The following is a 26,842-nucleotide window of genomic DNA, read 5'->3' on the forward strand; positions in this document are numbered from 1 at the left end:
CCCAACCCCCCCCCCCCGTCTACGTTTCGGTGGTGGTTCCTGCACTGAGGAGTGGTTTGGGAGGTCACACTGTGGGTGGGATTGATGCAGGTTTACAGACCAACCTCTGCTCCAACCCGTGGGGGAAGAGTCCTTTTCCCTAGGAAACCTTTAATTTTTAAGAGCGTCCACTCTCTTACATCAAAGAAATAATCTATAACCTTGGTAGATCCTCAGGACGGTGTGCCTGGCTCTGCGGGGGTGGGCTGTAAGGGCTTTGAGAGTGGCCCATGGCTAGCGCTGGGCAGGAGATGCTGGAGCCCTTCAGACCAGGAGCTCACAGGCAGAGGAGTTTGTTGTGGGGTGGGTGCGACGTGCAACTCTTAGGACTGCTTGAGTCATTCCAGAATTAAGTCTGAAGTTTAATTAAACGTGAAGGTGTTTCCCAGCCTACTCATGCTGAAATTTTTCATCTGCCTCCTGCTTCTGGAGGAGCCAGCGAGGGTTGTGCCTGTTGTGGAGACTGTGGGATGTGTGTTTGGGGTGCACCCTTGGGGCTGCTCCATCCCCGTAGATCAGCTATTACAGCCTCCTGGAATGAGGGATTACTTTGCAGGCTGAAATGCTCGTTGTGAAGAGCACAGCTGTGTGCTGACCTTCCTTGGCAGAGGTTGTTACCTTCTCTAAGACGTGGTATTCGCGATAGTCTGGGCCATAACCTGGGGGGAATTCTGTGACAAAACCAGTTTGTGGTCGAGAGGGCCATTTTATTAGACTTGTATTTGCATTATTGAGGTGGCTTCATATTGCAGAAGATGATGCTCAGGTCCTGTGAGTCCCACATCTCTGGAATCACAGCTGTGTGTCCCCTCGCTGGGGTTGGGCTGCTCTGCCTAGTTGGAAGGGACACAATAGCAATGAGATATATGACCCTGGCCTTATCTTGAATAAACGCCTGACCATTGTTTTGCAAAACTCTACTAAATAAGTTTTCATTCCTGTGGATTTCTCATAGCAAAGTGCTTTTTATTTCTTGCTTAATTCATTTTGTCTATTTTCTGCAGCAGAGTGGGGAAGTGTTTAAAGTATCGAGGGCTGAAGGACCTCTCCAGTCCACTTGTCAGAATGAGCACCCTGATGGTGCTGCGCACCTTCATGGATGAGGGCACCGTGCTTGGCCCCGCTCCCTTTTGTCCTTTTATTATATTTTGTTCCAGGGATTGTTGCTGTCTGGGGAGGGTGGAGAGCCTTTCATCCCTACAGAGGTTTCAAGTCTATTAAGAAAGATGTCTCTGTCGTTCTTAAACCAAGACTTAACTTCCTCCACTGCCTGGTTAATTTATTATACCAAAGAGGGATCCCAACAATACCTGATACATTTGGCAGAGGGCTGACAGAGCGATTCCGTGTTGGTTCAAACAGTCTGGTTTTTCCCTCGTACACATGCAGCGTCAGAATCCAAAGTACTTCACTTGATTTCTCTTGTATTGAGTCATCATGTCAAAATATCCCACCTCTTCACCGCTTCTGCCTCTTGACAGCAGATTTCTCAGTGCCCGCATGTCCTGTGGCAATTGAATTAATGCAGCCTGCTGAATCCGAGCCAAGCCTTTCCTCCCTGTTGTTCAGTACAGGGTGTCTTCTCTAGCTGTGGAATGTTTAAGGAGTAATTTTTCTTAGCTCGACTTTGGAGGTGGCTTTGAATCAGTAGCCACCTTGCACAGCGCTGACGCAAAACGCGCTCTCCCCTGACCTTGCTCAGGAACGCTTTCTGTGTGCGTTGGTGAAGCTGTAAATCCAGAAGGAGCCTGCCAAGTGAGTTGTCTGTCAGGGACGACGATTGAATACTTCTTACCCAAAACGAGGGCAGGAGGAGCACTGAGAAGCACTTAAACTCAATACCTGAAGGAGACTGTAGAGTGGGTCCTGATGGCATGTCACGCCACTGAAGCAAGCTGGTTGGCCTTTTTAAAAATCCTGATGCTGTCACAACAATAAAGAAAAAAGCTGCCAAACACCGGTTCGGGCTAGAAGTTGGATTCCTCCTGGTGTGACCAGCATTCAGGCTCATGGCTGAAACGGGAGCGAGCAGTGTTGTCACAGCACAGTTCAGGTTTTTAGTGTTTTTTTACCAATACCAGCTGGGTCAAGGGCTGTAAATGATTCTCCCTGCTCACACAAATGTTTGCTGTACAAACAGGCCTAAAATTGTGAGGAAGTGTTGGCACTCTCGTTTGTTTGTTTTAATTATTCCCCTTGTAATAGCCAGGCGAGCATTCATTCAGTAAATAGGAGGGGCAGAATTCCTTCTCCTGTCTCAGAAACCATCTTGCTGCAGCTCACGCTGCTCTGCGGGAGATGGTGCTGCCTCAGCAGCGTACAGCAGCTGGGTTTAGATGCGATTAAAAGCACAAAGTGCTGATTTGACTGGGTTCCCTTGGAGCTCCGATTATTCAAACTCAGCTTAGGGAAATCTGTCATTACTTCTCGTGATGGTCCATGTGAAAACAAAAGTTTTAGAGGGCAGTAAGCGAGCTGTGCGTCTTCCCAGTGGCTTATGATGTGTTCATTAAGAGCCAAAGCTCCTTCCCTGTGTGGATGGTGGAGCCTACAGATTTGAAAAGTCTTTTTCTGTTCCTGTCTCTTAAATAGCTGCGGGTCAGAGCTCCTCTTGAAGATGTTCCATCACAGGCATCTGTCCTTTCAGTCTCCCTTTGGCAGCTCTCTGAAGTGTTTGCTTCTACCAAACCATCCTAAAATTATTCTTTAAGTAAATATGAGTAAACTGGAGGGAGGAGGGAGGGCAAGGAGGCACACCTTGTTCTGTGGTTAGTTCATTTTCCTCTGGTGAAAGTAGCATTTTTGCTTACTAAAGCCAAATTTTTGCTACTGCTCTCTTCTCTCAGGAGATTGTGTCTCAGCATGGCCTTGTCTGGTTTAAAAAAAACAACCTGTTTGCCAGTTGAACCCAACCAGGGTAATATTATGAAAAAATCTTCCAGGTGAGACTTGAGTTTCTCACCTCATTCGGTATTGGTGGTGTTGGCAAAGCAGATGGTTGTTGTGTCTGTGATGGGGAAACACCAGGCCTGGAGTAACCAAGAGTGCAGAAAGGAAACTTCTTTTTTGGGGTTGGTTTTTTTTTTTTTGAGTTTGGTGGGTTTTGAGGCTTTTAGCTGCAAATACGGTCATGTCAAGCAGTTTGAACACTGGTAAACTTACTTCCAATTTGGTTTTCAGTTTTATCTATGCACTTTGAGATGTGATAGTGACTCTGAAATCAGGGTGTCCAGCAAAACCGGCAGAGAAGCAGCTCTTCTTGCACCTCTCCATGCCCTGCATCTGGGGCAAAACTGGGCTTTCCAGTGATGGACTGAAGCTTGAATTGTCCAGATTTCTCAGACATGAAATGGGCTGTGAGTGGCAAAATCGATATATGTGCTAGGGAAATGTTCAAATTTAATGTGTTTGGCGTTCCTGGCCATGGAGCAGAACCTGCTGTGGGTCAGATGTTACTGACAGCTGGCTTTTTCAGATTAAATCAGTGAGTTTTGATTTCTCCTCCACCTGCTGTTTTTCCCCAGAAGCTGGATATAAAGCATTTTCTTTCAGGCTATCTTCATGTTAGGAGACCTTTAGGTGTTTTTTCTGGCTGCCTTGTTTGCGGTGCTGTCGTGCTCCTGTCCAGGCACTGCTCCACTTCTCTCCAGAGCTCCTTCTTTCCAAGAGCATTTCACCCTTAGCATCACTTTCTGCCTAAACATGAGCTAGGAGTCTTCAGTTATTTCCACTCTCAGCACTGCTGTTGATTTTGCCTTATTGGTAGAAATTAATTAGCTACTTACTAAGTTCACTGGATGAGAAAAGCTCTGCGTTAAAGGTTTGGGGCCTCATTGCTTTGGTTTTCTGCACACAATAGCACAGCAGAACCTTTCCCACTTATTTTACAGTGGATTTGCAGTCTTTTGTTTCTACACGTGTGTGCTCAAAGCATTTTGGACCTCACAAATAATTGCTGCAAAATGAGAAGAACTTCAGTTCACTAGTGAGTGAAGGTATTTGGGGGTGTTTAGTCCCTGATCTGCTTTTTAATTGCAGAAAAGCAGCTACTCAGTATTTGTGCTCTTCCTGAGCATTGTGTTTTGAAGACAAATACCCTCTCAAGATGAAAGCTGCTTGGGCAGCTTTATTTTCTGGAGTTTGCCTCTCACTTTAGGCCAGGGTACAAGTGTTCTCTGGGGACACATCAGCGGCTTGCTGGAAGCCTGTGGACTGCATCACACCATAAAACAGGGAAGCAATACTCATCCTGTTCCTTCATTGATAAATTTGAGGTCCTTAGAGCTCCTGCTCACTGCAATCAGAGCCAGAGGAGAACTGAGTGCCAGGCTGGCACCTCCAGCAATCTTGGCTAATCCTCTGTCAAAAGAGCAAAGGTTTGTGCCTTTCCAAATCCTCAAAGAGTGAAGTTGATGTGAGCTCCTCTTACTGTGCTGCTTCTAATCTGGTTTTGAATCACTCAAATGCCATATTTCCATGACGAACTTCAAGACTTCTCATTAGAAAAGTCTGAAAAAATAACACAAGCCTGGCAAGTTAAAATAGTTCCAAGCTGTGGAGGGGTTATATTATTTGTTTCATATACAGTCCGAATCGGTCTGACAGCTGATAGTCCTGTTGGCTTTCCTCCCCTTCTAAACACAGTTTTTCCAAAGCGAACTATTAACTCGAAACCTCCCCACACTCCATCAGATGCCCCCAAGAGAACTGCTGCCTGCCAAACAGAGGCAGAGGTGGAGGAGCCTCCCTTTGTCCCGCCATGGCAGATAAGTGGAATTCCAGACAGCTTAGGCTGCGTGCGTAATTTCGGCAGGGTCCTGGAAAACCCTGGGCTTGGCTGCTCTGCAGATGTTTGAGCACGTCTGTGAGATCCTTAAGGAAAACGAGCTTGGTAGGAGAGAGCATATCTTTTTATTTGAGGAGCTGATAGATTTAAAAAACAGATAATCTATTATGCATGTGAGACCTTTAGGTTAAGGATCTTATTTAAATCTTGTCATAAAGCAGTAACGAGCTACTTTGGATTACGATTGGGGTTGTTTTTTCACCCGAGTTCTCAGCGTCGGTGCTGTTCCCCTTATATAAAAGATGAGTATTTTTAGTGCTTGATGAAGACGTTAAACCCGAAGTGTTAGCAGAAACCACACATTTCTGCACTGAGCTTTTTTACTGTTTCTTTGAGCATAGCAAAAAGACTTTCCTGTCTGACTTCCAAACCCACCTGCTCTGGTTTTTGTTTGCTTCTCCTTTTGCTTCTCAGCAAAAGTTATCCTACAGCTTCAGGTGGGCTCTGGGTGTTTAAGCTGGTGTCTGGGAGGGGCACTGGCAGCTATTTTGTGCCCATCTAGGAGCAGGATGCTGTGGGATGAGTTCAGAGCAGAGGCTGGATGTTCTCTGTGTTGCCATCAGAGTTGTCAGAATAGAGGAGAGATTTGGGGTTAGTGTTGTGAAGAGGCTGGGGGAAATGTGGCAGGGAACCGGGGTGCTGGAGGGGCCCTCAGCTGTTGAGTTACCCTCAAGTTTGGCTTTGCTAGTCTTTCAGGAGCGTGAAGGAGGGCAGGGCTGGAGGAGATCCCCACCCCCGGGATGCTCCCTGTCCCCGTGGGAAATGGAGGGTCTGGGGTCCAGCAAAGCAGTTGGGCTCCTCTGAACTGGAAGTGAATTATCTGGGAACGTGTGTTTGTTGTACATGCAGAAAGGATGGCTTTTCTGGTTCAAAGCAATTAGTTACCATTATATCAGCAGGACTCTAATTAGTCTAGACCAGAAGGATGTCTGCCTTAATGGCATCAGTCTCTTTGCTTTGCACAAGCCAAGTTTGATCTAAACTTTTTCACTTCTCATCCAGCTACTCTTTGGGTGGGGAGGCAGGGTCTTTATTTCAATGCCTGAATTTTGATACAAGATCTCTTAAACTTTCCTGTTCCATTATCTTCCGCCTAGCAGAACTTTGCTACGATGGCTTGGACACCAGCTTAAATGTCATGTCAGGAAAGATGGGGTGTGGTTTTTGGTGTTTGCTTTTTTTTTTTTGAGAAGATCTTTGCAGCAGATAACTCAAGAGACTTCTCAGCTATGCAGGGTAATGATGTCGTGAAAACAATAGATGCCTTTATGACACCTACAACATTTTTCTGTGGAGAAAGCTTCATTGTACCTTGGAACTTGCTCACATTTTGTGGATGTGGGAGAGCATGCCTTTTATTACCCAGTTAGAGAACATGTTGGAAGGGAATTCTGTGATATTTGTGGTCAGAAAGGATGTTTTGCAAACAGTATTTTTCTACCTTAAAAGGAAGGCACCTAAAATGATGTGTTGGAAAATAGCACATCCTTGTGTAAAGGGGGAAATCTTATGCAAGGAAAGGTGTTCTGCTCGGGCAGTGAAAGGGGTGATAGTCCTGCCCAAAGGACTTATCCTCAAGCTTCTTCCCAGTGAGCTTGCTGATGTGGAGCTCCTGGGATGTTTCTCTCTTTGGTGCTTGTATAAATAGCTAAATCTCACTTAGCGATGTGCATATGATTAAGTTTGTGGTGGTTTCATTTGTGCCTGGAGACAGTCCTGAACTCCAGGCTCCAAAAGCAAAAGATAAATGTGTTTAACTCAATCAGAGCACCTGATTTCTCCAACATTGCAGGTATGACCACAGAACAGTCTATTCTTGCAAATGAGGACTTCTACCTTCAGCTGAAAGCTGAAATCCCCAACTAAGACCGATCTAGATGCATGTCCCGTGATGACACAGAGCAAGGGAGGCCAAATACTGGGTGACATCCCAATTTACAGCCATTTCTTAGTCATTTGCCCCATGACACCAGGTAGGAAATAAAATCTTGTTGCTGCTGTTGGACATGCCAGCTCTCTGGGGTGGTGGCATCCTGCCCTTTGGACACCTCAGTCCTGGAGTGTATACAGCAGTATATAAAATAAAAAGGAAGGTCATTTGAGACAACTTTTTAATATAGATGGAAAGGGCAGACGGTTCCAAAGGCCAAGTTCAAGCTGCTCTGTAAAATCAAAATGGGAACTTAGAAACTGTCCCTGCCAGCCACACATAGTAAGGACAGAAATGTGTTTTTTCCTCAACCAAAGCTTTTTCTGTATATTTTTTTAATGTTCTGCTGGTACTTCTGGAGTTACTGGGCTGTGATGGATTTTGAGCAAGGGGAAGCCTGTCAAAAGTAGGGTGGAACATATCAAGAAGTTCATGAGCTCTTTTTACTTTGGCATTCCGTGAGCAGCAGGTGTAGGAAAGCATATTTATTTGGTCATGAGGAAGGGAGATCGTTTGGCTGTGGAGATAGGGAACACTTTTTGAAACAAGATGCAAGGATGAGTTGAGGGGACATGCACTGTGTGCTCATCCTCGGACACATTTTTCATCTTCTACAGGAAAAACAGGTATTGTCCTTTGCCTGCAGCAAGAAATTTAGTTGTTCCTTCGGGACTTGCCATTAAGTGCTGATGGTATGAACATAATGATAGCTTCTAGACCAAAGATCCCAATTTATAAATCTCCCTGAGGGCCCTCCATCAAAAAAAAAAAAAAAAAAAAAAAAAAAAAAGAATGGTAGGTTTTGTCTTGTCCAGTACCAGGAAACAGTTTCTCTTCAGCTGTTGACGATCACGGTGGGGATCAGCTCTTTGCTGATGCAGCTCCATGGATCTGGCTGCTGACAGGTGCTGGTCCCAGCTTTCCCCTTTCCCCTACTACAACAGCAGAAAATTATTCCCTTTTTTGTACAGCTTCTTTCACTTGTCTTGCCCTGAACAGCGAAGTCAGGCGAGCACTAGCATCAGTGCAAGGGATGCAGTTGTGAACTACGTGGCTTCATCTGCACCATCCAGCTGCACCCCATGTGTAGGTGTGGACTGAGCAGGGACAGGAGGTCAAGCCCTGCATGGAGGTTTCTTCTGCAGGCAACCAAAACAAACTGCTTACTTCAAACCCTGCCTTGCCTGGGCAGGGTCATTCCCAGTGTGGTTAATCTGCTAATTCCCCAAGGTGAAACCCTTCCCTTCACGAAGGGCGAGTACCGCACTGGGGGAACAATCCTGTCCCGTGTTGCTGCTCAGAGCCAGAAGGGTGGTGCTGCCCAGGCGCAAGGTGTTTCATCCCTCTGATGATACAGCTCTCATTAACCTGTTAGGAATCTTGCTGATTGACTATAAATGATTGCTTTTGGAATAGCCAGGTGTATTATCTATAATAAGGTCGTTTGGCAGCAGCTCGTCGTGGGGTGAGATGATGGCAAAGCTGCCCTGAAACGAGCATGGTGGAAAGCTTCAGCTCTGGGCAGGCTCTTGGACCATGCTAAAATCTGTTGTATTTGGACTTAGAGCCTAAAGCATCTCTTGTGTATTTATCCCTTTCTGCCTTTCCTAAGGAGAAATGAGGGCGGTGGAGATGTAGTTTAGTATACACATCTGTCAGACGGGCAAGGTCAAAAAAAAAAAAAAAAAAAAAAAAAAAAAAAAAAAAAAAAAAAAAAAAGGTTTGTGCTGCAAGAAGGACACAGAGGTATGGAGCTGCAGTGCTGAATGCCTTGGAAGAAAAAGGGCAGGTGGTTGCAGACAGTATTTGTCTGGTTCAGTGGTGATGTTGTCAGTACCTGTCTGGGTGCCACTGTCCCTCATCACTGCTCATGAGAGTGACAGCACAATGGCACGTGGAGAACTGCAGCACTGGCAAAGGGTGTGGGAAGCTCTGACCTTGCACTCAGCAGAAAGGCAGAGGGAAGCATGAACTGTGCTGCTGAGCTGCTCAAGGGTTGGGAAATCCCAGGAGTGCTGCAAACTGCAGAAATCCCAGTGACTGAAATGGGTGAATTTAACCGTGGCACAGATGGCTATCCGACACACAGAGCCATTGTTTAAAAACTAAATCTGTTTTAAAAACAAATTTCAAGCTGGTGTTGCTTTTGTACTTTACAGTGATTTTCCTAAACAGAGGGCTTTTTCTTATTGCTGGGTAATGCTGTAGACTTGTTTGAGTAAATATAACCTTGCTTTTGAAATTGGTACTAGCTTTGGTTGAAACTAGGGGATCGCAATGCATGTGAAGCAGGTGTATCATTTTAATGGGTGCCTGTTCAATTTTAATGCTGTGTGTTGTTTTTAAAAAGGCAAAATGACACTTGTATAGCTGTGGTGGGTTTTTTGGGGTTTTGGCAAATTGGTTTTGGGTGGAAATGAAATGCAATTAAAATGTTTTTCCTGCATACTCAACCGCGTTCTGCTCTGCCTGGATGGGAACGCTCATCCAAGCATGTAGTTAAGAGAGATATTAAACCAAAGTATTGCAGCTGGACTGAATTCCTTCCAGGCACTATGATGTCTTTCAGAATTCTGGAGAGATGAGGCCTTGTTCTTTCACCTTACTTCAAGCCAGAGAAATATTGCAAGCAGAAATGGAGCTTTTCTGTGGTTTGGGATGTTTGAGACACCCAGGAAGGGGTTCCTCTGTAGAAACTGGATGCTCCAGGCCAGCTCCTAGTCAGTGACTCCCACCACTGCACTCCTTTAGTTGCAAACATTTAAAAAAAAAAAAAAAAAAAAGAAAAAGAAAAAAAATAGCCTGGAGTTTTTAATCAGCCCTTTGCCTTTGACCAAGGAACAGAGCTCTCTTGTGCTGCAGGCTTCATCTGTGAGCATATATCTCTTGCTTTAGCAGCAGTGTCTATGCCCCAGCTCCAAAATGACAGTGGTAACGCTTAGACCTTGTTCTGCATGTGGCAGCAAGGAGCTGGGGAAGTGACAAGGACAGGCCAGGTCCTGCCACCGAGCTACCCGAGGCCTCCTGCAGCTCCTGCCAGCTCTGTGCGGTGCGTGCCAGGCGATGCACGAGAGGCACAGCACAAAGGGGTGTAAATCGTGAGACCCATTTTTTAGCTTCATTGGTGTTTATTCCTCGTTGGGCTGGGCCAGGAGCAGCTGCTGCGGGCACAGCTGGTGGAGTGGCTTCATCCACTGGGTAGGAACAGGCTGGGAGCTTGCTGAGCAGGTCTGGCCTTTCTGAGCCTCGGGGATGGAACGTGGACAGGCTGAGCAGCGAGTTAGTCATGGTTAGCCAGGTTGTGGCTGGTCATATGTCAACTTTTCCCCAGTGGGAAGTCCCAAAGGAAAAAGCTTCAGCATTTAAGTCTCCTTATTTACCTGTTAATCCTGTACCTCTTGTGCTTCTCTCACGAGCAGCACCTTGACCACTCACTTACGCAGAGAGGCGAACAGGAGCGAGGTTGTTCCCGTGCACGTGTGCTCGACTTGGCAGTTAGCCATGCAACGTAAGGAAATGAAAACCCCCAGCCCTGGACACAGTGAGGTTTTTATCAGCTTTCAGGGGTGTGCAGGTCCTTGAATCGCTTCCTTCCTCTTATGGGTTTTTCTCATTAAACTCGGGTATTTATCAGCATTTTTAAACCTGTTGCGTTAGAGAGGCCAGAGCAGAGTTTGCACGCGCTTAGAGGAGGCTGTGTAAAGCCAAGGTGGGGGACCCTGCTTTATTTATTTGTTACTTAAACAGTGCTGGGGCTTGTCGCCTTGAGCTCAGTCCCTCTTTGACCATGGGCTCCTTCACGAGTCCTAGCAGTCTGGACTTCTTTTGGCAGAGATCCTCCATCCTGCTGCATTCACACAAGGAAGCTGCTGCTGATTTTTTGTGTTGAGGGACCATGGTCTTGCTCCTGTAGCACTGGTAGTGCTATTAACTTCCATGCTTGTTCTTACCAGCTTGCTACTGTAAAATATCCATCCTCTTGCTTTCATTACCTTATTTTTTTCTACTTCATCCCATTCTCTCCTGGAACATCATCTTAGCCCTTATCTGCCAACCAAGCCCTCTTATTCCTGCCTCTGTCCCCACCACAGTCTGGCTCCTGCTTGATGCCAGCACAGGAGAGCAGGAGGTGGAGATACAGCCTGAACTAAATTAATGACTGAGTGAGCAGAGAAGGGAACAGAGCAGCAGAGTATTCGCTGGTATTTGTGGCACAGCTCTCAAGTCTTGGAGCCTCTGGGATGTTTTACATGTGGTTTTGGGTTGGTAGAAGAGATTGGTACTGACCTTTACCCATCCTGAGTGAACAAGTTACTGTACAAGTGTGTAAGTGAGGTTGTTTTCCATGAGTCCGTGCTGTTTCACTCACTGCTTTTGCTCTGGGCATTGGGAAACCTCTAAAATCCAGGACAGCAAAGTCTGTGCAGGGGAATCCAGGCACAGTGGGCAGCATGGGCAGGGGTTCAGGCCACTCCTAAGCTAACCAGGCCAGAGACAAGGCTCTCCAAAAGTGTTCCTGCCATTGCTGGGCTGGAGCAAGTCTTGGAAGCTGTTTGACTGGATGTTTGCAGCACTATTTTAAATTGGGAAGCTTCGGCAGAGCAGGCTTGCCCCTGCACCCGAGGCACACAGTGCCATGAGCTGACCACACACTAAATGTTTGTTGTTGTGCAGGCAGGCACGCACGGCAAGCAGCTGGGTGGTCAAGCTGGTTTTAAAAAAAATCTTGTAAACAGCATTTGTGGCAGCTGAGTATGCTTTTGTTTTAAAAAGAAAAAAAAAATCCCACTTGCTTATGTTTTTTTTTTTTTTTTTTTTTTAATGTGTCAGGAATTTTGCTTTCTAAACTCCCTGCAAGTTGTATTTACTGGGTGTGAGAGCTCTGGGCCTAGAGGGAGAGGCAAGGCACTATTGGGAACCGTGAAAACCCCAAATGCAAACAACAATTTTGTTAATAAGCTGCCTAGACGTGAAAAGGTGATGAAGCTTTTTGTAGAAGAGTCCAGAGGAGAAGAGAAGCGCTTCTTGAATGATCCTGAAGAGTAGGGGACCTTCTGTGCCAACTTGTTTGTCCCAGCAAAACAAAGCTCAAATGGGAAAAATCTTGCTTAAATGTGGGAAAAAGGGCAGTTCTGTGCAAGCTCAGATGGGCATAGACTGCTGTGAGTCAGGTTAGCCTGGAAATTAGGAGGAAAAAAAACTTAGAACCAACAGAGGGAGGTAATCAGAGCAAAGACCTGTGTAATTCAGAAGAGGATAAAATACCATGTAGCATCTTCAGGAGTGAGAAGTGGAATTTGAGACACAAGAAGCCCCTTCCAAGCCTCTCTTTGTAGCTCAGGAAGGCTCTTCAGGGGATATAAATGTAAACAGGTATAGCAGAGCTGGTGAAAGTGAACCTGCAGAGATTTAAAGACGATGAGCCCACATGAGCCTCTCGGTTACAGTGAAGGTGACTGGCTCTGTGCATAAGCTGAAGATATGTGATGGCTGGCCAAGAAGAAAAGTGTGTGGGATTTAACCTGTAAGCCGGTCATCGGTTCTGAGGAAGAGCTAAGGAAAAAGGGCAGCTTTTAGTTCTGCAAAATAATTGCAGTCCAGGACTCAGGGTGAGCCTTCATGGCTGTGCTTGGGATGCCCCAGCATCAGACGGGTGAGGTGAGATTGGTGATTGCCAACTCTTAAGAGCAGTGTGTTATCTGAGGCAGGGCCATGGGTGAGGATTTTCTGCCCTGAACAGCTGGGGGAAGCAGATCTGGATTTGAAACCTGTACGTGCAGTTGAATACCAAGTTGATTTGTGTAAACACGTGGTTCTGTGGACCTGGCTGTTCTCTGTTAGCACGACCTGCTCTTGGACTGTAATATGGCATTATCATTGCCCAGTTGATCACTCGTGGCTGCTTATGAGGCTGGAAAACTGGTTTCAAAAGTTTGAATTTAAGAGACAGGCTGCTGTCCTGTTTGCAAATGGAGACTGTCCAACAGTTACTGCTGGGCTACAGTGGATTATCTGACTGGTGGTGGATGGTGCTGACCTTCTCTCCTTCCCTTTTTCTCTCCTTTTAGGTAGGCGACCATAAGTTCAGTGCTCACCGAATTGTTCTGGCAGCTTCTATCCCCTACTTCCACGCCATGTTCACCAACGACATGATGGAGTGCAAGCAGGATGAGATTGTCATGCAGGGGATGGATCCCAGGTAACATCCCATATCTAGGGGTGCCGTGAGTGCTCTGTGGGCCTCACTGTTGCATGTGTAAGTCTTGAAAGCCTACCCTCTGTGTGAATGGCGATAGGAAAGGTTTTTCTTTTAGTAGCCTCCCCTGCTAGATTAATTGTCAATAAATTCTACCTGTTCTCCCCCTTGTTTAGTGCACTTGAGGCTCTGATCAACTTTGCCTACAATGGTCACCTGGCCATAGATCAGCAGAACGTCCAGTCTCTGCTGATGGGGGCGAGTTTCCTTCAGCTGCAGAACATCAAAGATGCTTGTTGCACTTTCCTCAGAGAGAGGTAAGGGGTTGTCTTTTAGCTGTGCTTACTGCTCCCCAACAGCAGCAAGGTTTTAATTATCTGTGTCTGGCTTGGGAGGGAGCAGGATGTCTCCTGCCAGCATGATAAGGAGGTCTGTATCTCCAGGGACTCACCATTCTCATTGCCTATAAAATAACTTTTCTGACTTAGGAGATGCTACAGCTGGGGTGCAGAATAAGGCTTTGGCAAGCCATGGGAATTAATACCTAGAGCAAAACTGAATGAACATTTCCCTTTTTCAGAGTTAGCTAGCCAGTTGCACATCACAGTGGTGCATCACTGCCTCTACTACTAACGAACCCATCCTCGCAGTAACTACCCTTTCTGCTGTTGTGTGTGTAAGAGGGGAGGAACAAAGGGACTGGGCCAAGGAGCTGGACAGGAAGCTGTAGCAGAGCCTTAAATTGGTCCCAGGTTTTACAGTTCCCTCGCTGGTGTTTGGCTGCAGGATTGTTCCAGCAGCACAGTCTGGAGATGGAAAAACTGGGCTGTTCTTTGGGAAAAGCACCACACACATTTTCAGATCGTGCCAGGGAGTCTTAGTGTTTAATTCCCCCTCCCTTCCTTAGCTTGATTTCTCTGCAGCTGCTCAGTGTATTGTGTGGTGTGATATTAAACAAATACATGGAACATCTCAGCCAGTTATTTTTCTTTATTTCTAAACAGAGGTATTCTAAAACCATGCTTTGGGGAGAAAAAATGTTTTTCCTCCATGTTTAAGATGTCTCCATTTTCAGTCTCCTGTGCATCCTGACTTTCTGCAGTTTGTTTAAAGTTAGTTTATGTAAGATTACAGAGTATTCATTTTTTCTTGCAAAAACATTTTATTTGAGGTACTGGTTATGAGACCAAGCTGGAAAGAGATGTGTTGCGTTGATTTTTGTCCCTGCTAGCTTGAGGTAGTTGTATCCATACATAGATTAAGCAAGGTGATTTGGTTTCTTGGAGTTAGATGCCACATTTTTTCCAGACCGACTAGGAGCAAGTAGGTGTCCTAAGTTAAATCCTGGATTGGAGTGTGCAACTGTCACTTTGGTTAATAACAAGAAAATTAGTGGACTCTGGCTGCTCTGAAGAGCTGGAACATGCACACTGAGCTCTCGTTCTTAAATGGAATTAAGACAGGGGATATTTTTAGGCCCCTGTGCACAGACAGGTCCATAGTGCTGTACCCAAGGTCTGTGTGAGCACTGAGAGCCATTCTTGCATGAAAGTGCCCCCCGTCAGTGCTGTGCATTTGCTCTTAGCACAGTGAGGGGCAGTCACTGAGAGTGCTGTCCCCAGAGTGGACACAGTGTCACATCCTCTGTGGTCATGCTGGCAACAGCTGGGCCTGGATTTTGCAGACCACTAGACGTTGAAACCATCAGATCCCAAGGTGTTTTCCCTTCGTGGGTAGCATTTGGTTTAGTATCTGGTGATTAGTGCCGCAAAACAACACAACTATCAGCTCTTGTTGAACGGTGACATGCCTGTACTGGGCAGGGCTTCTTGTTTGGGCAGGAGTGTCCGAGGCACATGCCTGTTTCTGTAGGGCGGGTGGTTGTGGCAAATAACATCTTCTCCAGCTTTATGCAGTGGCAGTTTGTCTGTGCTGGGGAGAGGCTGGGATCTGCAGTGATAGTTCTCACTGTCTAACCTCCAACTGCAAAAACATCTTTGGTGATAAAGCCTTCTTAATCGCAGGAAATGGCTTTATGAAGCTGCTACGGATGCTGTTCTGTAGTACTTTTAAAAAAAAAAGATGTAAGATTAAAAACAGAGACTGATGGTTGGTATTTGAGCAATGTGCTTGATTCCGGCTTTGTCCAATACTGGAGTTAAAAAGAAGGTGCTGGATGCACAGCCCAGGCACCCTGAGATGTGGGAGGGAGGGATTGCTGTGCAGAGCCTCTCGCTTCCCCTCAACTGACAACCTGCAGCCATCACATGGGGCCAGCTGAGTCTGTCCAGTGGCTCCATGTCAGGTCTGAGGGGACATTTTTAAGTTGTGGTTTCCATCCTCTGGCTCTGCTGTGGATTCACCTTCAGATCTCTGTGTGGATACATTCATTGGTGAGTTGGAACCTGCCACCACTGAAGAAGACACAGCTGTGGCTTTCCCTACATCACGTATCCTCTGAGGCTTGTGTTGCTCCACTGAACCTCTTTGTAATTCTTTCAATCCTTCCATTAAACTGACATTACTTTTGCTCTCCCCCGCTTGTCCCAGGCTTCACCCTAAGAATTGTCTGGGAGTGCGACAGTTTGCGGAGACGATGATGTGTGCAGTGCTCTATGACGCCGCCAACAGCTTCATTCATCAGCATTTCGTGGAGGTATCCATGTCTGAAGAGTTCCTAGCACTGCCTTTTGAAGACGTCCTGGAGCTTGTTTCTAGGGATGAGCTCAACGTGAAGTCTGAAGAGCAGGTGTGTACCTGACTCAGGTCTCAGCAGAGGTAGTTTTTCCTTTGGAGGGTTTTTGGTTGCTTGGGAGTGGAATGGGATGTGGCCTTATTCCTGGTCTGAACAAAGCTGAGAAGATGTCCTGGCATGGTGGGGACACTAAGAGGTGCTAGACAGAGCTGTGGTGACTCCCTGAGCCCCACTTCTTGTCTGTGCTGCCAGTGTTACCTTGCTCAGACCATAGATTTTGCAAAACGGTGTTTTAAGGTGTTTTGCTTCAATGGTGACAGATCCTGAGAACCTTCAGCTGTGCCCCTTAATGTTGATAAGTGGCTGGTTCCGGGGAGGAGGGACCGAGGGTGTGGGCAGTAGCAGGGAGCCCTTCCTCAGAGAGCTCGTGTTCAAGTCCAGACAAGTATTTCTGAAGTGTGAAGAATTTTCTGAGAGTGCTGCAGCGTTTTACAACAAATGTTCCATGGAATTTGCCATCAAGAGGCTCCTCTAGACTATCTTGTTCCTAGGGGAAAAAAAAAAAAAAGCGTGGCTGAGCAACCTTAAGATATTTCAACAGCCTTGAGAATCTGTCAGTGGTAGGCTGACAGGCTGCGGGAGAACAGAGCCTGTCCTCTAGCCAGGAAATCTGTCCTGCTATTTCTGAGGAGGTTCCTAAGGAGGTGACAAATGAAAAGCAGACCTACAGCTATCTCCATGTAGGGTAGGAGTGTGCTTTGATAATCAGGCTGAAATGCCGCTGAAATGGGGAGGGGGGAGAACCTGTTTCACATTCCAGCCATGTTGCTATATCATACCACAAATTTGTCTCTTGCTGTTTTTTCCAAGTGGATCCTTTGTGGAGCATGTAGGAGTCCAAAGAGGTTATCCCTTGTGTCCTGACAAGTGCCAGCCCCCTCTTCAGAAGTGTCTTTATTTTAGTGTAGTGCAGCTTATCTCTGGTCATAAAGCACCTTGTAGAGTGGAATTAAGTTTGGGGGGGTTTTTTGCCCAGGTGGCCAAGGAGGCCAGTGGCATCCTGGCTTGTGTCAGCACCGGCATGGCCAGCAGGGACAGGGAAGGGATCTGAGCCCTGGGCTTGGCACTGGTGAGGCCGCCCCTCACTGAGTGGGTTCAGTTTTGGGCCCCTCACCCCAAAAAGGCCATTGAATGACTCAAGTGTGCCCAGAGAAGGGCAACGGAGCTGGTGCAGGGTCTGGAGCACAGGTCTGCTGGGGAGCGGCTGAGGGAACTGGGGGGGTTCAGTCTGGAGAAGAGGAGGCTGAGGGGAGACCTTCTGGCCCTCTGCAACTCCCTGACAGGAGGGTGCAGAGAGGGGGGATGAGTCTCCTGAGCCAAGGACCCAGCGCCAGGCCCAGAGGGAATGGCCTCAAGCTGCACCAGGGCAGGGTCAGGCTGGCTCTGAGGAAGGATTTCTTTGCAGAAGGGGCTGTTGGGCGTTGGAATGGGCTGCCCAGGGCAGGGGGGGAGTCCCCAGGATCCCTGGAGGGGTTGAAGAGTCGGGCTGACCCAGCGCTGAGGGATCTGGTGGAGTTGGGAATGGTCAGGGTGAGGTTCATGGTTGTGCTGGAGGAGCTTCAAGGGCTTTTCCAACCGGGGTGATTCTGTGATTCTAAGCTCACCATGATGCTGATGAAGAAGTACTTTTGCACTGAAAGCCTCAGGAATGTTGATGTGAGAGGCTCCACATCTCCACCATAGAGGAAGGAGTTGATAATTTTGTTCTGGTCCTGCTGGAGTTTCTTCCACCACCACAGGTTGCAATAAAAGACCACCCGAAGTGGGTGTGTAATCTGGTTGAGAGGACAGCTACCCTGCAAGGTGGTGGCTGTGACCACAGTGACCAGTTCTGCAGCTGCTGGGAGACTGCTGAGGGTTTGTGAGCTCCCTGAGCTGAACCTTTGAACTGAAGTGAGGCTGCAGTGGGTGACTCTGGTCTTGTAATGTGACCCCGCTCAGTGTGGCCGCTGGGGACACCATGCTCAGTGGCAGCTCTGCCTCGGGTCACTGTGACGGGACTTGGGTGTAGTCACCTGGGTGTAAGTGCAAGAGGGTAGAAGGACAACCCAGCTCAGCCTTTACCTGTGAGAGTCCTGTGAACCAAGGAGTACGTGTCTCCAGTTAAACGAGTTGGCAGGCTCCTTCTGTAATCTGGAGTCATCCAAAACAGGGCATGTGAGCAGTGGTCTGAAGAGATCTGCCTCTCCAGTGTCTGCAAAGGAGCCTGGAGGGACCAGCTCAGCTCCAGACATCTACCATGTACTTATCCAAAGTTGACAGATGGATCCCTCTCATCAAAACTGACTTCTGGTTTTTCATAGAGCACCACCATACTCTGTTCTTCTTCCCCAGTCTGCTGACTTTTGACACTAAATAACCTTTTTTTTTTTTCATTCTGTCCCACTTCCTCTCCCAAAATTCTCTTTCCAGCTCCCTCACCTCCCTGCAAACTAAGTACCATCCCAGAGCAGAATTATTGCAGATTAAGTCAGGGGCAGAGAGAGCAATGCCAAAGCCAAGCACCCGAGCATCAGCCAACAGGAGAGTCCTCTGGTGCAACGTAGAGGATCACTGTACTGTCCCAAACCCGTGTCATCTGAGATCAGGGGAAGGTCATAGAATCCTGGAATGGTTTGGGTTGGGAAGGACCTTAGAGATCATCCAGTTCCAACTCCCTGCCCCGGGCAGGGACACCTTCCACTAACCCAGGTTGCCCAAATCCCCATCCAACCTGGCCTTGAACCCTTCCAGGGAGGGGGCAGCCACAGCTGCTCTGGGCAGCCTGTGCCAGGGCCTCACCACCCTCACAGGGAAGATTTTTTTCCTTGTATCTGACCTAAATCTCCCCTCTTTTAGTTTAAAACTTACCTCTTGTCCTATCCCTACACCCCTGATGACGATTCCCTCCCCCCTTTCCTGCAGCCCCTTTCAGCCCTGGGAGGCCACTCTAAGGTCTCCCCAGAGCCTTCTCTTCTCCAGATGAACCCCCCAACTCTCTCAGCCTGTCCTCACAGGGGGGTGCTCCAGCCCCCCCAGCATCCTCGTGGCTTCCTCTGGCCCCGCTTGAGCAGGTCCGTGTCCTCCTGCTGTTGGTGCCCCCAGAGCTGGACCCAGCCCTGCAGGGGGGTCTCAGGAGAGGGGAGCAGAGGGGGAGAATCCCCCCCTCGCCCTGCTGCCCACACTGCTCTGGGTGCAGCCCAGCACACGGGTGGCTTTCTGGGCTGTGAGCTCACATTGCTGGCTCACAGGCAGTTTTCCATCCACCAACACCTGCAAGTCCTTCTCTTGGGGCTGCTCTCCATCCCCTCCTCACCCAGACTGGATTTGTGCTTGGGATTGCCCCAACCCATGGGCAGGACCTTGCCCTTGGCCTTGTTGAACTCCTTGAGGTTGGCACCATCCCACCTCTCCAGCCTGTCCAGGTCCTTCTGGATGACACATCTCTTCCCTCCAGCTTGTTGACCAATTGATCATTGTCAAAATGTGGTTTCTCTCTCGTTGGACAGCTAGCAGCAGTAGGAGCTTACAAGGGAAAAAAAAAAAGAAAACCAACAAAACTCCCAACTTCCCATGTCTCTCTTCCGGCAGGTGTTTGAAGCTGCATTAGCTTGGATACGGTATGACCGAGACCAGCGAGAGTCCTTCCTACCTGAGCTCCTGTCCAAAATCCGCCTCCCCCTTTGTCGACCCCAGTTTCTCACTGACCGTGTGCAACAAGATGACCTGGTCCGCTGCTGCCACAAATGCAGGTGAGCCTTGGATACGGTGTTAGAAACCCACCCAGGGGGTGCTGGGTTTCAGTGGGATAGAGGTAGCAGGGATGTGGTTTAGCAGTCTTGGGAATTGAAATTCTCTTTTTGTGGACAGGGCACCTCATGTAGTCAAAAAAACAAAGCACCTTCCTCAGTTTTAACCTGCCTTCTAGAAGTATTGGCTCATGGGAGGGGGAAAGTCTTCAAATCCTTGAATCTGCATCTGACTGAAGATTTATTCCTATCAGCCAAACTCTTTAATCATTTGGCTTTGATTTCAGAGATCTAGTTGATGAAGCAAAAGATTATCACCTCATGCCAGAGCGTCGGCCACACCTCCCGGCGTTCAAGACCCGTCCTCGGTGCTGTACTTCGATTGCAGGATTGATTTATGCTGTCGGAGGACTCAACTCAGCAGGTACCTTGCATATCCTCTACCCGCAGCGCAGAGAGCAGCGTAGTTCACTGTGTAGAACCACAGGACTGTGAATTTCCCTCGTGTGAAGCATTGAGCCATTTCTCCTCCTCTGTGCAGCACTTTGCCCCTTCTGCTGAAGCGCTCAGAGTGGCTGTGCCCATAGTGGAACATCTTCCAGCTAGAAATTCTGGCTAGGTCAGGTTTATTTAGGACAGCCGTTCTTGCTAATCTGAAAGAATTGGCGTTTTGAGGATGATGTCCTTGCCTGTAGCCACAAGCAGGACTTGGAAGTGCCTAGCTGATGTCCTTGGGGTGCTGGGGTCACATGTGCAGACACAGCCTAGTCATAGCGTAAAAAGTGTCCATGAAATGATCTTCTGGGGCCTCAACCAACCCGGTTAACCTGGGCTGGGTCTCGTGGGCCTCACCACACCATGGCTGGTTTATCCTCTAGAGATTTATCCTTCCCGGGCAGCCGTGACACCAACAGAGGGGATGTGGCAGGTCTCTGCTGCCCCATTGAGGTCAGTGAAGGTCCCACTGCCACAGCCTGGGACTAGTCAAGCCTTGGGCAGGCTTTGAAACACTCTACAATCCTTCTGCACTGCAGAGTGCACATGATAGGAATTTTTCAGAGCAGGTTCTCATTGTAGGTGAGTAGGGATGTGGCTGGGAAATGCCTCTGACGTGACTTCGGTGGCGAAGCCGAGAGGCTGGAATAGGACATCTGAGAGCCCAGAATAGGATGTGTGAGATCTTGGCCACTTTCCCAGAAAAAAGCAGGATAAGTTCCTGTGTCAGCCCCATCTTTGGGCTCAGAGCAGCGACCGCTTCTCCCTCGTGCTCCTCCACTACAGGCAAGCTTACTAAAACAGTGTTTTACTGGGTCTCCCTCTTTTAATTTGAGTAGCAAATTTTTATGCAGGTGACTCGCTGAACGTGGTGGAAGTCTTTGATCCCATTGCCAACCGCTGGGAGAAGTGCCAGCCCATGACCACGGCCCGCAGCCGAGTCGGGGTTGCGGTGGTGAACGGGCTGCTCTATGCCATCGGTGGCTACGATGGCCAGCTGAGGCTGAGCACTGTGGAGGTGTACAACCCAGAGATGGATTCCTGGTCCAAAGTGGAAAGTATGAACAGCAAGCGAAGGTACGTGCAGCTAGCTCAGTGGGAAGGGGGATCTTTGGAGCAGGACAGGAAAAAAAAAAAAGAGGTTGTAGGAAAGCTGGAGGTGGTGGATGCCAAATAAAAAAATGTATGTGTGGGGAAGAAGCAGAAGAAAAAGGAGGAGTGGAGCAGTATGGAAGCAGGTGGGATTTGCCTGGCCATGCTTAGGGCACTCGTGCTGATTCTGGGCACTGCTTGCTGGTGAAAATTGGAAAACTGTCAGCAGTTCGACAAAATTATATTTACAAGGAGAGCCGTTAAGACCTCAGTAAGTAAAAACCAGCTGAGCGGTGTGGGCTGTAAGCTACGGAGTTCTCTCAGTTTTGGTGGCATCGTGGAGTGAAATTAAACTGCAAGAGGGTGATCACGTTCTGCTGGTGAGGTCTGAGAGGGTTTGGAGTCCCAAAGGAGGTGGTCAGAGCCCTGTTTCTACATGTGGTCATACTAGGTGGTGAGTAAAGCACTGACAGGCACCGTGTAGGAGATTCCAAATAAACACATTTTACCATCTCTGTCTAGTACTGGCATTTTCTTTCCCTCCCAGAAAACAGAAGAGAATCACAGCTGGGAGGGAAAGGAGTATTTTTATCACCCAGTGAAAGGGGTTTCCAGCTAAGCAGGTGTTTGTGCTTGATAAACAGAGCTGTGCGGTTCCCAGTCGCTTGCTAAGAGTTGTTAAATTGTTTGCTTTTCTGCAAGCTTTGCAGCACTTCTTTACCATAATGGTTTGTCTGGTTTGCCTTTTTTTGTGGTCCGAGACGTTGATGGCTTGGGAAGAGCACGCTGCAAGCGGCCAAGTACATGAAATTCTGGGCACAAAGCTCTGATTTGTAGTGGAAAAGCTCTTTTTTTTTTCCATAGCAGCGAGGTTCCTGGGAGCTTTTCCCACAGTGAGAGGCAGTTTCTCTTCCACAATTGGGTGGTTCTGCCTTGAAGCCAAGCAGAAGGGACATTGGGTGCTCTTGTGCAGAGGAAAAATGTCACTTGTTGTACAAACTGCTGGGCTCCAGCTGCAGTGCTGGGGTTTTATCGTGGAGGATTGCGTTGCTGAGTTTTATGAGAAGCTTTGACTGCATTTTTCAAGGTGGGATTCTGGTCTCTTGCCCCATTTTATAGCCTTTTTGAGCCAAAGAGGTGATTTACAAGGTGTAGTAACAGGGTCAGGCACCTCGATTTAACGAGCTTTACGTTTGACAGCAATTAGTGGTTCTTCTGAGGCTGCACAGTGATGCTCCTCACCCTGTGTTATCTCCAGCCAGCAGCAGTGGGGAGATCCTCCATGGGAAACAGTAATTGCTGGGATTTTGACTCCATGATCTGGGCCAAATTTTCTCCCTGTGTTTTGATTTAGTTCTTTTGATGGGGAAAAGGGGGTGTGCTCATACCATGGGCATTTCTCCTGACCTGCAAGGCTCAGAGGTGGGACTGAGCAGTTGAGCACCCTGGAGGTGAAGCAAAGGGGAGAGGAGGAAGTTGGGTGGGGTGCAGGAGGGGATGGCAGGCAGCAGGCTGTGCAAATTTCCTGCATTCTGGACGGTGTGGCAGTGCCTACAGCCATTTTATGGGGTCCTGCACTTCCTTGCAGCGCGATGGGAACGGTGGTGCTGGATGGCCAGATCTACGTATGTGGCGGGTACGATGGAAACTCATCCCTCAACTCTGTGGAGTCCTACTCTCCAGAGACAAACAAGTAAGAGCTCTTCATGCCTGTTTATTTGCTGCTGAGGTAGTGCTGTGGCACTGCTGGGTGTCCGGGCTATGAAGGGAACATAATAAACAGTGTGTAAAAGCCCTTATATGCTGACAGCAGAGCAGTATCCCTCCTCATGAGGGATTAACCTGGATGCAAATGAGCAAAACCATGGTTTAAATAAAGTAGGTGGTGAGAGTTACCAGAACCCAGCTCTAGAAAATCCAGTCGAGTTGAGATAATCTTTGGGGATCATTGCTAATCAATCCCCTCTCCCAACAAGGTGGACAGTGGTGACCCCCATGAGCTCCAACCGCAGCGCCGCTGGAGTCACCGTCTTCGAGGGCCGGATCTACGTGTCGGGGGGGCATGATGGCCTGCAGATCTTCAACAGTGTAAGTTGGGGGTGGGGGTGGGGGTTCCTGTGAGCCTCCTGCAGGAATTCACTTACTGCGGGTAGTTGAAAGGTCAGGCTGGGGCTGGGAGGGCTCCATGCCACTTCCCTCTGCACCCTAAGTGCCATCAGTGTTTGCAGCACCAAATTCTGATCTTTCCAGGGCCCTTCTTGCTCAAGAAATGAGCTGGGAGCTGGGCTGGAAGTGCTGTTCTTGTGCCCCAGCACCAAAAGGATTGAACTAGTGCATTTTGTCTTCTCCCCACTTCCTTTTCATTTTAAAATCATTTTATCCTTGCATTCCTTTGAGCTCTGAAGTATCCCAAATGTCAGGCTTTTACCTCTTCTTTCTGTGCCTGTCTGGCTTCTGTTTCAGAAACAGATTAGCACTGAAACAAGCTTCACAGCAGGGGCAGTTACAGAATCACAGAATCCTCTCGGTTGGAAAAGCCCTTGAAGCTCCTCCAGTCCAGCCATGAACCTCACCCTGACCGTTGCCAACTCCACCAGATCCCTCAGCGCTGGGTCAGCCCGACTCTTCAACTCCTCCAGGGATGGGGACTCCCCCCCTGCCCTGGGCAGCCCATTCCAACGCCCAGCAGCCCCTTCTGCAAAGAAATCCTTCCTCAGAGCCAGCCTGACCCTGCCCTGGCACAGCTTGAGGCCATTCCCTCTGGGCCTGGAGCTGGGTCCTTGGCTCAGGAGACTCATCCCCCCTCTCTGCACCCTCCTGTCAGGGAGTCACAGAGGGCGATGAGGTCTCCCCTCAGCCTCCTCTTCTCCAGACTGAACCCCCCCAGTTCCCTCAGCCGCTCCCCAGCAGACCTGTGCTCCAGACCCTGCACCAGCTCCGTTGCCCTTCTCTGGACACGCTCGAGTCATTCAATGGCCTTTTTGGGGTGAGGGGCCCAAAACTGAACCCACTCATCGAGGGGCGGCCTCACCAGTGCCGAGCACAGGGCTCAGATCCCTTCCCTGTCCCTGCTGGCCATGCCAGTGGTGACACAAGCCAGGATGCCATTGGCCTCCTTGGCCCCCTGGGCACACTGCTGGCTCATTATCAATCCCCCCCAGGTCCCTCTCTGACTGGCAGCTCTCCAGCCACTCCTCCCCAGGCCTGTAGCGTTGCTGGGGGTTGTTGTGGCCCAAGGGCGGCCCCTGGCATTTGCCCTTAGTGCAAGTTACCAGTTGATGGTATGAGCCCAGCTTGCCCTCTCCTACCTGCTCTGTGTTTCAGCTTTCTGCCTGTTTTCTAAAGAAAAGCCTGATGTGGAACAGAAAAGAGTCGTTCATCCACTCAGGAGTGGACAACATGGGGAGCTGTATCTGAGTTGGATGTGTTACTAATGCACTGCTCTCAGAAACTGGTCATAAAGGGTTTGTTGGGAGTAGCAGTAACTCTTCCTGCCTTGCTCAGCAGATGGGGGCAGGCTCTTGTCTGTGGCCTGAAGTACCCCAGAGCCAAGAACTACAAATCTGCTTGTCTGAGCACATTCCTGAGCGGGACAAGTCTGGAGCAGTGCAAGAGTCCTTGCAGAAGGGGTCCATCTAATGGTCTCACTAGAAGTGCAAGGGATACAAAATGGTGTTGGTTGGGAGTTTTTCCCCCCTGAGGAGCTGGATAGCCCTTTTACAGATACATGTGTCGGCTTTTTCTGAAAGTGGAAGAGGTTATCGTGCAGAGGAAGGGAAGGAACCCTACCCTTTGCCATGGGATGCAGGATGTAAGCTTGAGCTGTGTCAGGAGTGGTGGTTGTCCGACATGAGAAACTGGAAAGTTTGGGCTGTTACAGCTGAAATCTGCTGCCTGGAGAGAGCGGGGAGTCTCGCTTGAAGTTAGGAGAGACTTAGGGGATCGTTAAGGACAGCTTGGACATGCACTTCTTGGGTCTGACAGAGCTTTGGCTGCCTCTGTCTCGAGGCAGCATCCTGGTGCATGAGGAAAATTAATACCCTGAAATTGAGACACAATCCTGTTGCAATTGAACTTTTAATTAAAGGGTGTTCAATCCTTTTGGTGCTGAGGCTCAGAGACTGGGAAAAGTTTAAAATGAAAGGGGACGGATCTGCAAAGCTGCGTTTGCTGTGGGGAATGGTTTCTCCCCTCATTCATCTGCTCCAGCTCCCTGGGCCAAGCTCAGGGGGAGCAGAGTGAAACGCAACACCCGGTGAGATCTGGGTCGTTAGAAAAGTTTAAAACTGATCTTAAAACCGTCTAAATCCAACCAACATGCATGATTGGAATAACCTGCACGATCCAAGCGAGGGTCTGCTGAGACCACGTGCTCTCTGTGACTGCAGGTGGAGTACTACAACCACCACACGGCCACGTGGCACCCAGTGGCCAGCATGCTCAACAAACGCTGCCGCCATGGAGCGGCCTCGCTGGGCAGCAAGATGTTTGTCTGCGGAGGCTACGACGGCTCGGGCTTCCTCAGCATCGCCGAGGTCTACAGCTCCATGGCAGATCAGTGGTACCTGATCGTCCCCATGAACACCCGGAGGAGCCGAGTCTCACTGGTGGCGAACTGTGGCCGGCTCTACGCCGTGGGGGGTTACGACGGACAGTCCAACCTCAGCTCAGTAGAAATGTACGACCCGGAGACAAACCGTTGGACGTTTATGGCCCCGATGGTGTGTCATGAGGGAGGGGTTGGCGTGGGCTGCATCCCCCTCCTGACCATCTGAGAGGAGAGAGTTTGGGGAGGGGGGGAGACACACTCATCTTCTCAGTGACAATCCGGGGAGAGTGTTTCCGCCGGGGTGCGTTTCCAGGTGCTCATTCACACACACACACACACACAAACACACAAAAAACTCAACAAACCAATCCCCACCCTTGGCTTTTTGGGCTGAGGCTCCTCCATGATCAAACATGTTGAAATACAGTGAGTCGACGTGCTGGTGTGAGCAAGGACCTGCCCACCTTCCTCCACCCCCCCACACACCCCCCCCGTTGGCCTTTGCTGGGTGAATCCTTCCCCTCCCTGTGGTCTGCTTCTGGCTGCACCCTTGGGAAGCCCTGGTGTAGGCCAGGGGAGCAGGGCAGGCTGAATTATGACATAAAAACAGCCGCTTTAATGACTTTGAAAATACCCTCACACCTTCCATCAGCAGCAAAGCAACCCTGGTACCCCGAGGGTTCGGTTTGGCTGTCGTGGTGGCTTGCTGCTGGGCAACGGATCTCCCCTGGCTTATTGAAACAGAAAAAAAAACCCCAAAACCACTGGCATCAGTTCCCGGACCACATCCAGGCTTTGCTTCCAAGGTGTTTCTTGCACAAGATGTTGCTGGCTTCTCAGAGCAGAGCCGGGCTTTCTTCAGCTCGGTGGGGAAAACTTCTCCACAAGAGCCACAGGATGGAGAAACTAGGAAGAGGAAAACGGGTCGGTTAAACCATTGCGCCGTTTCAGCAAGCTTTGGAGGAGAAGGCTGAACATATATGACACTAAGCAACAGTCAAGATTTCAAAATGGGAGCTAGGCTGAGGTGTTCATTGTAAAGATGTCCCTTAAATTAAATATTGATATATTTTCAAAGTCGATGTGTAAGAGGCAGCTGGAGCAGAGCGGGGCTGTGATCTGTCAGGAGAGGGAAGCAAAATATGTGTTGAATTTGTGGGCTGTGCTGGGGGTGGGGAGAGGGACGGCTGAGGGAATTGTGTGTTGGTATCA

At 48.8% G+C, this 26,842-nt stretch overlaps 1 protein-coding gene across 2 annotated transcripts in view; it reads left to right on the forward strand.

Annotated features, from left to right (window-relative positions):
• KLHL18 (kelch like family member 18) overlaps positions 1–26,384 on the forward strand; it is a 27,016-nt gene extending 632 nt beyond the window's left edge. Inside the window, exons 2-10 of one of the 2 annotated variants that reach the window (XM_026842819.1) lie at positions 12,884–13,014; positions 13,188–13,328; positions 15,562–15,760; positions 19,337–19,497; positions 19,782–19,918; positions 20,829–21,066; positions 22,670–22,774; positions 23,058–23,169; positions 25,470–26,384. In XM_026842819.1, coding sequence (XP_026698620.1) covers positions 12,884–13,014; positions 13,188–13,328; positions 15,562–15,760; positions 19,337–19,497; positions 19,782–19,918; positions 20,829–21,066; positions 22,670–22,774; positions 23,058–23,169; positions 25,470–25,856 — 1,611 coding nt within the window. In that variant the 3' untranslated portion in view covers positions 25,857–26,384. The remainder of the gene's footprint in view (positions 1–12,883; positions 13,015–13,187; positions 13,329–15,561; positions 15,761–19,336; positions 19,498–19,781; positions 19,919–20,828; positions 21,067–22,669; positions 22,775–23,057; positions 23,170–25,469) is intronic. The other variant, XM_026842820.1, reaches the window with a different exon arrangement.
• The last annotated feature ends 458 nt before the right edge of the window (positions 26,385–26,842 follow it).

The sequence above is a fragment of the Athene cunicularia genome (genome assembly GCF_003259725.1).
Source record: "Athene cunicularia isolate RWA chromosome 2 unlocalized genomic scaffold, athCun1 chr2_part1, whole genome shotgun sequence".
NCBI classification, from domain to species: Eukaryota; Metazoa; Chordata; class Aves; order Strigiformes; family Strigidae; genus Athene; species Athene cunicularia.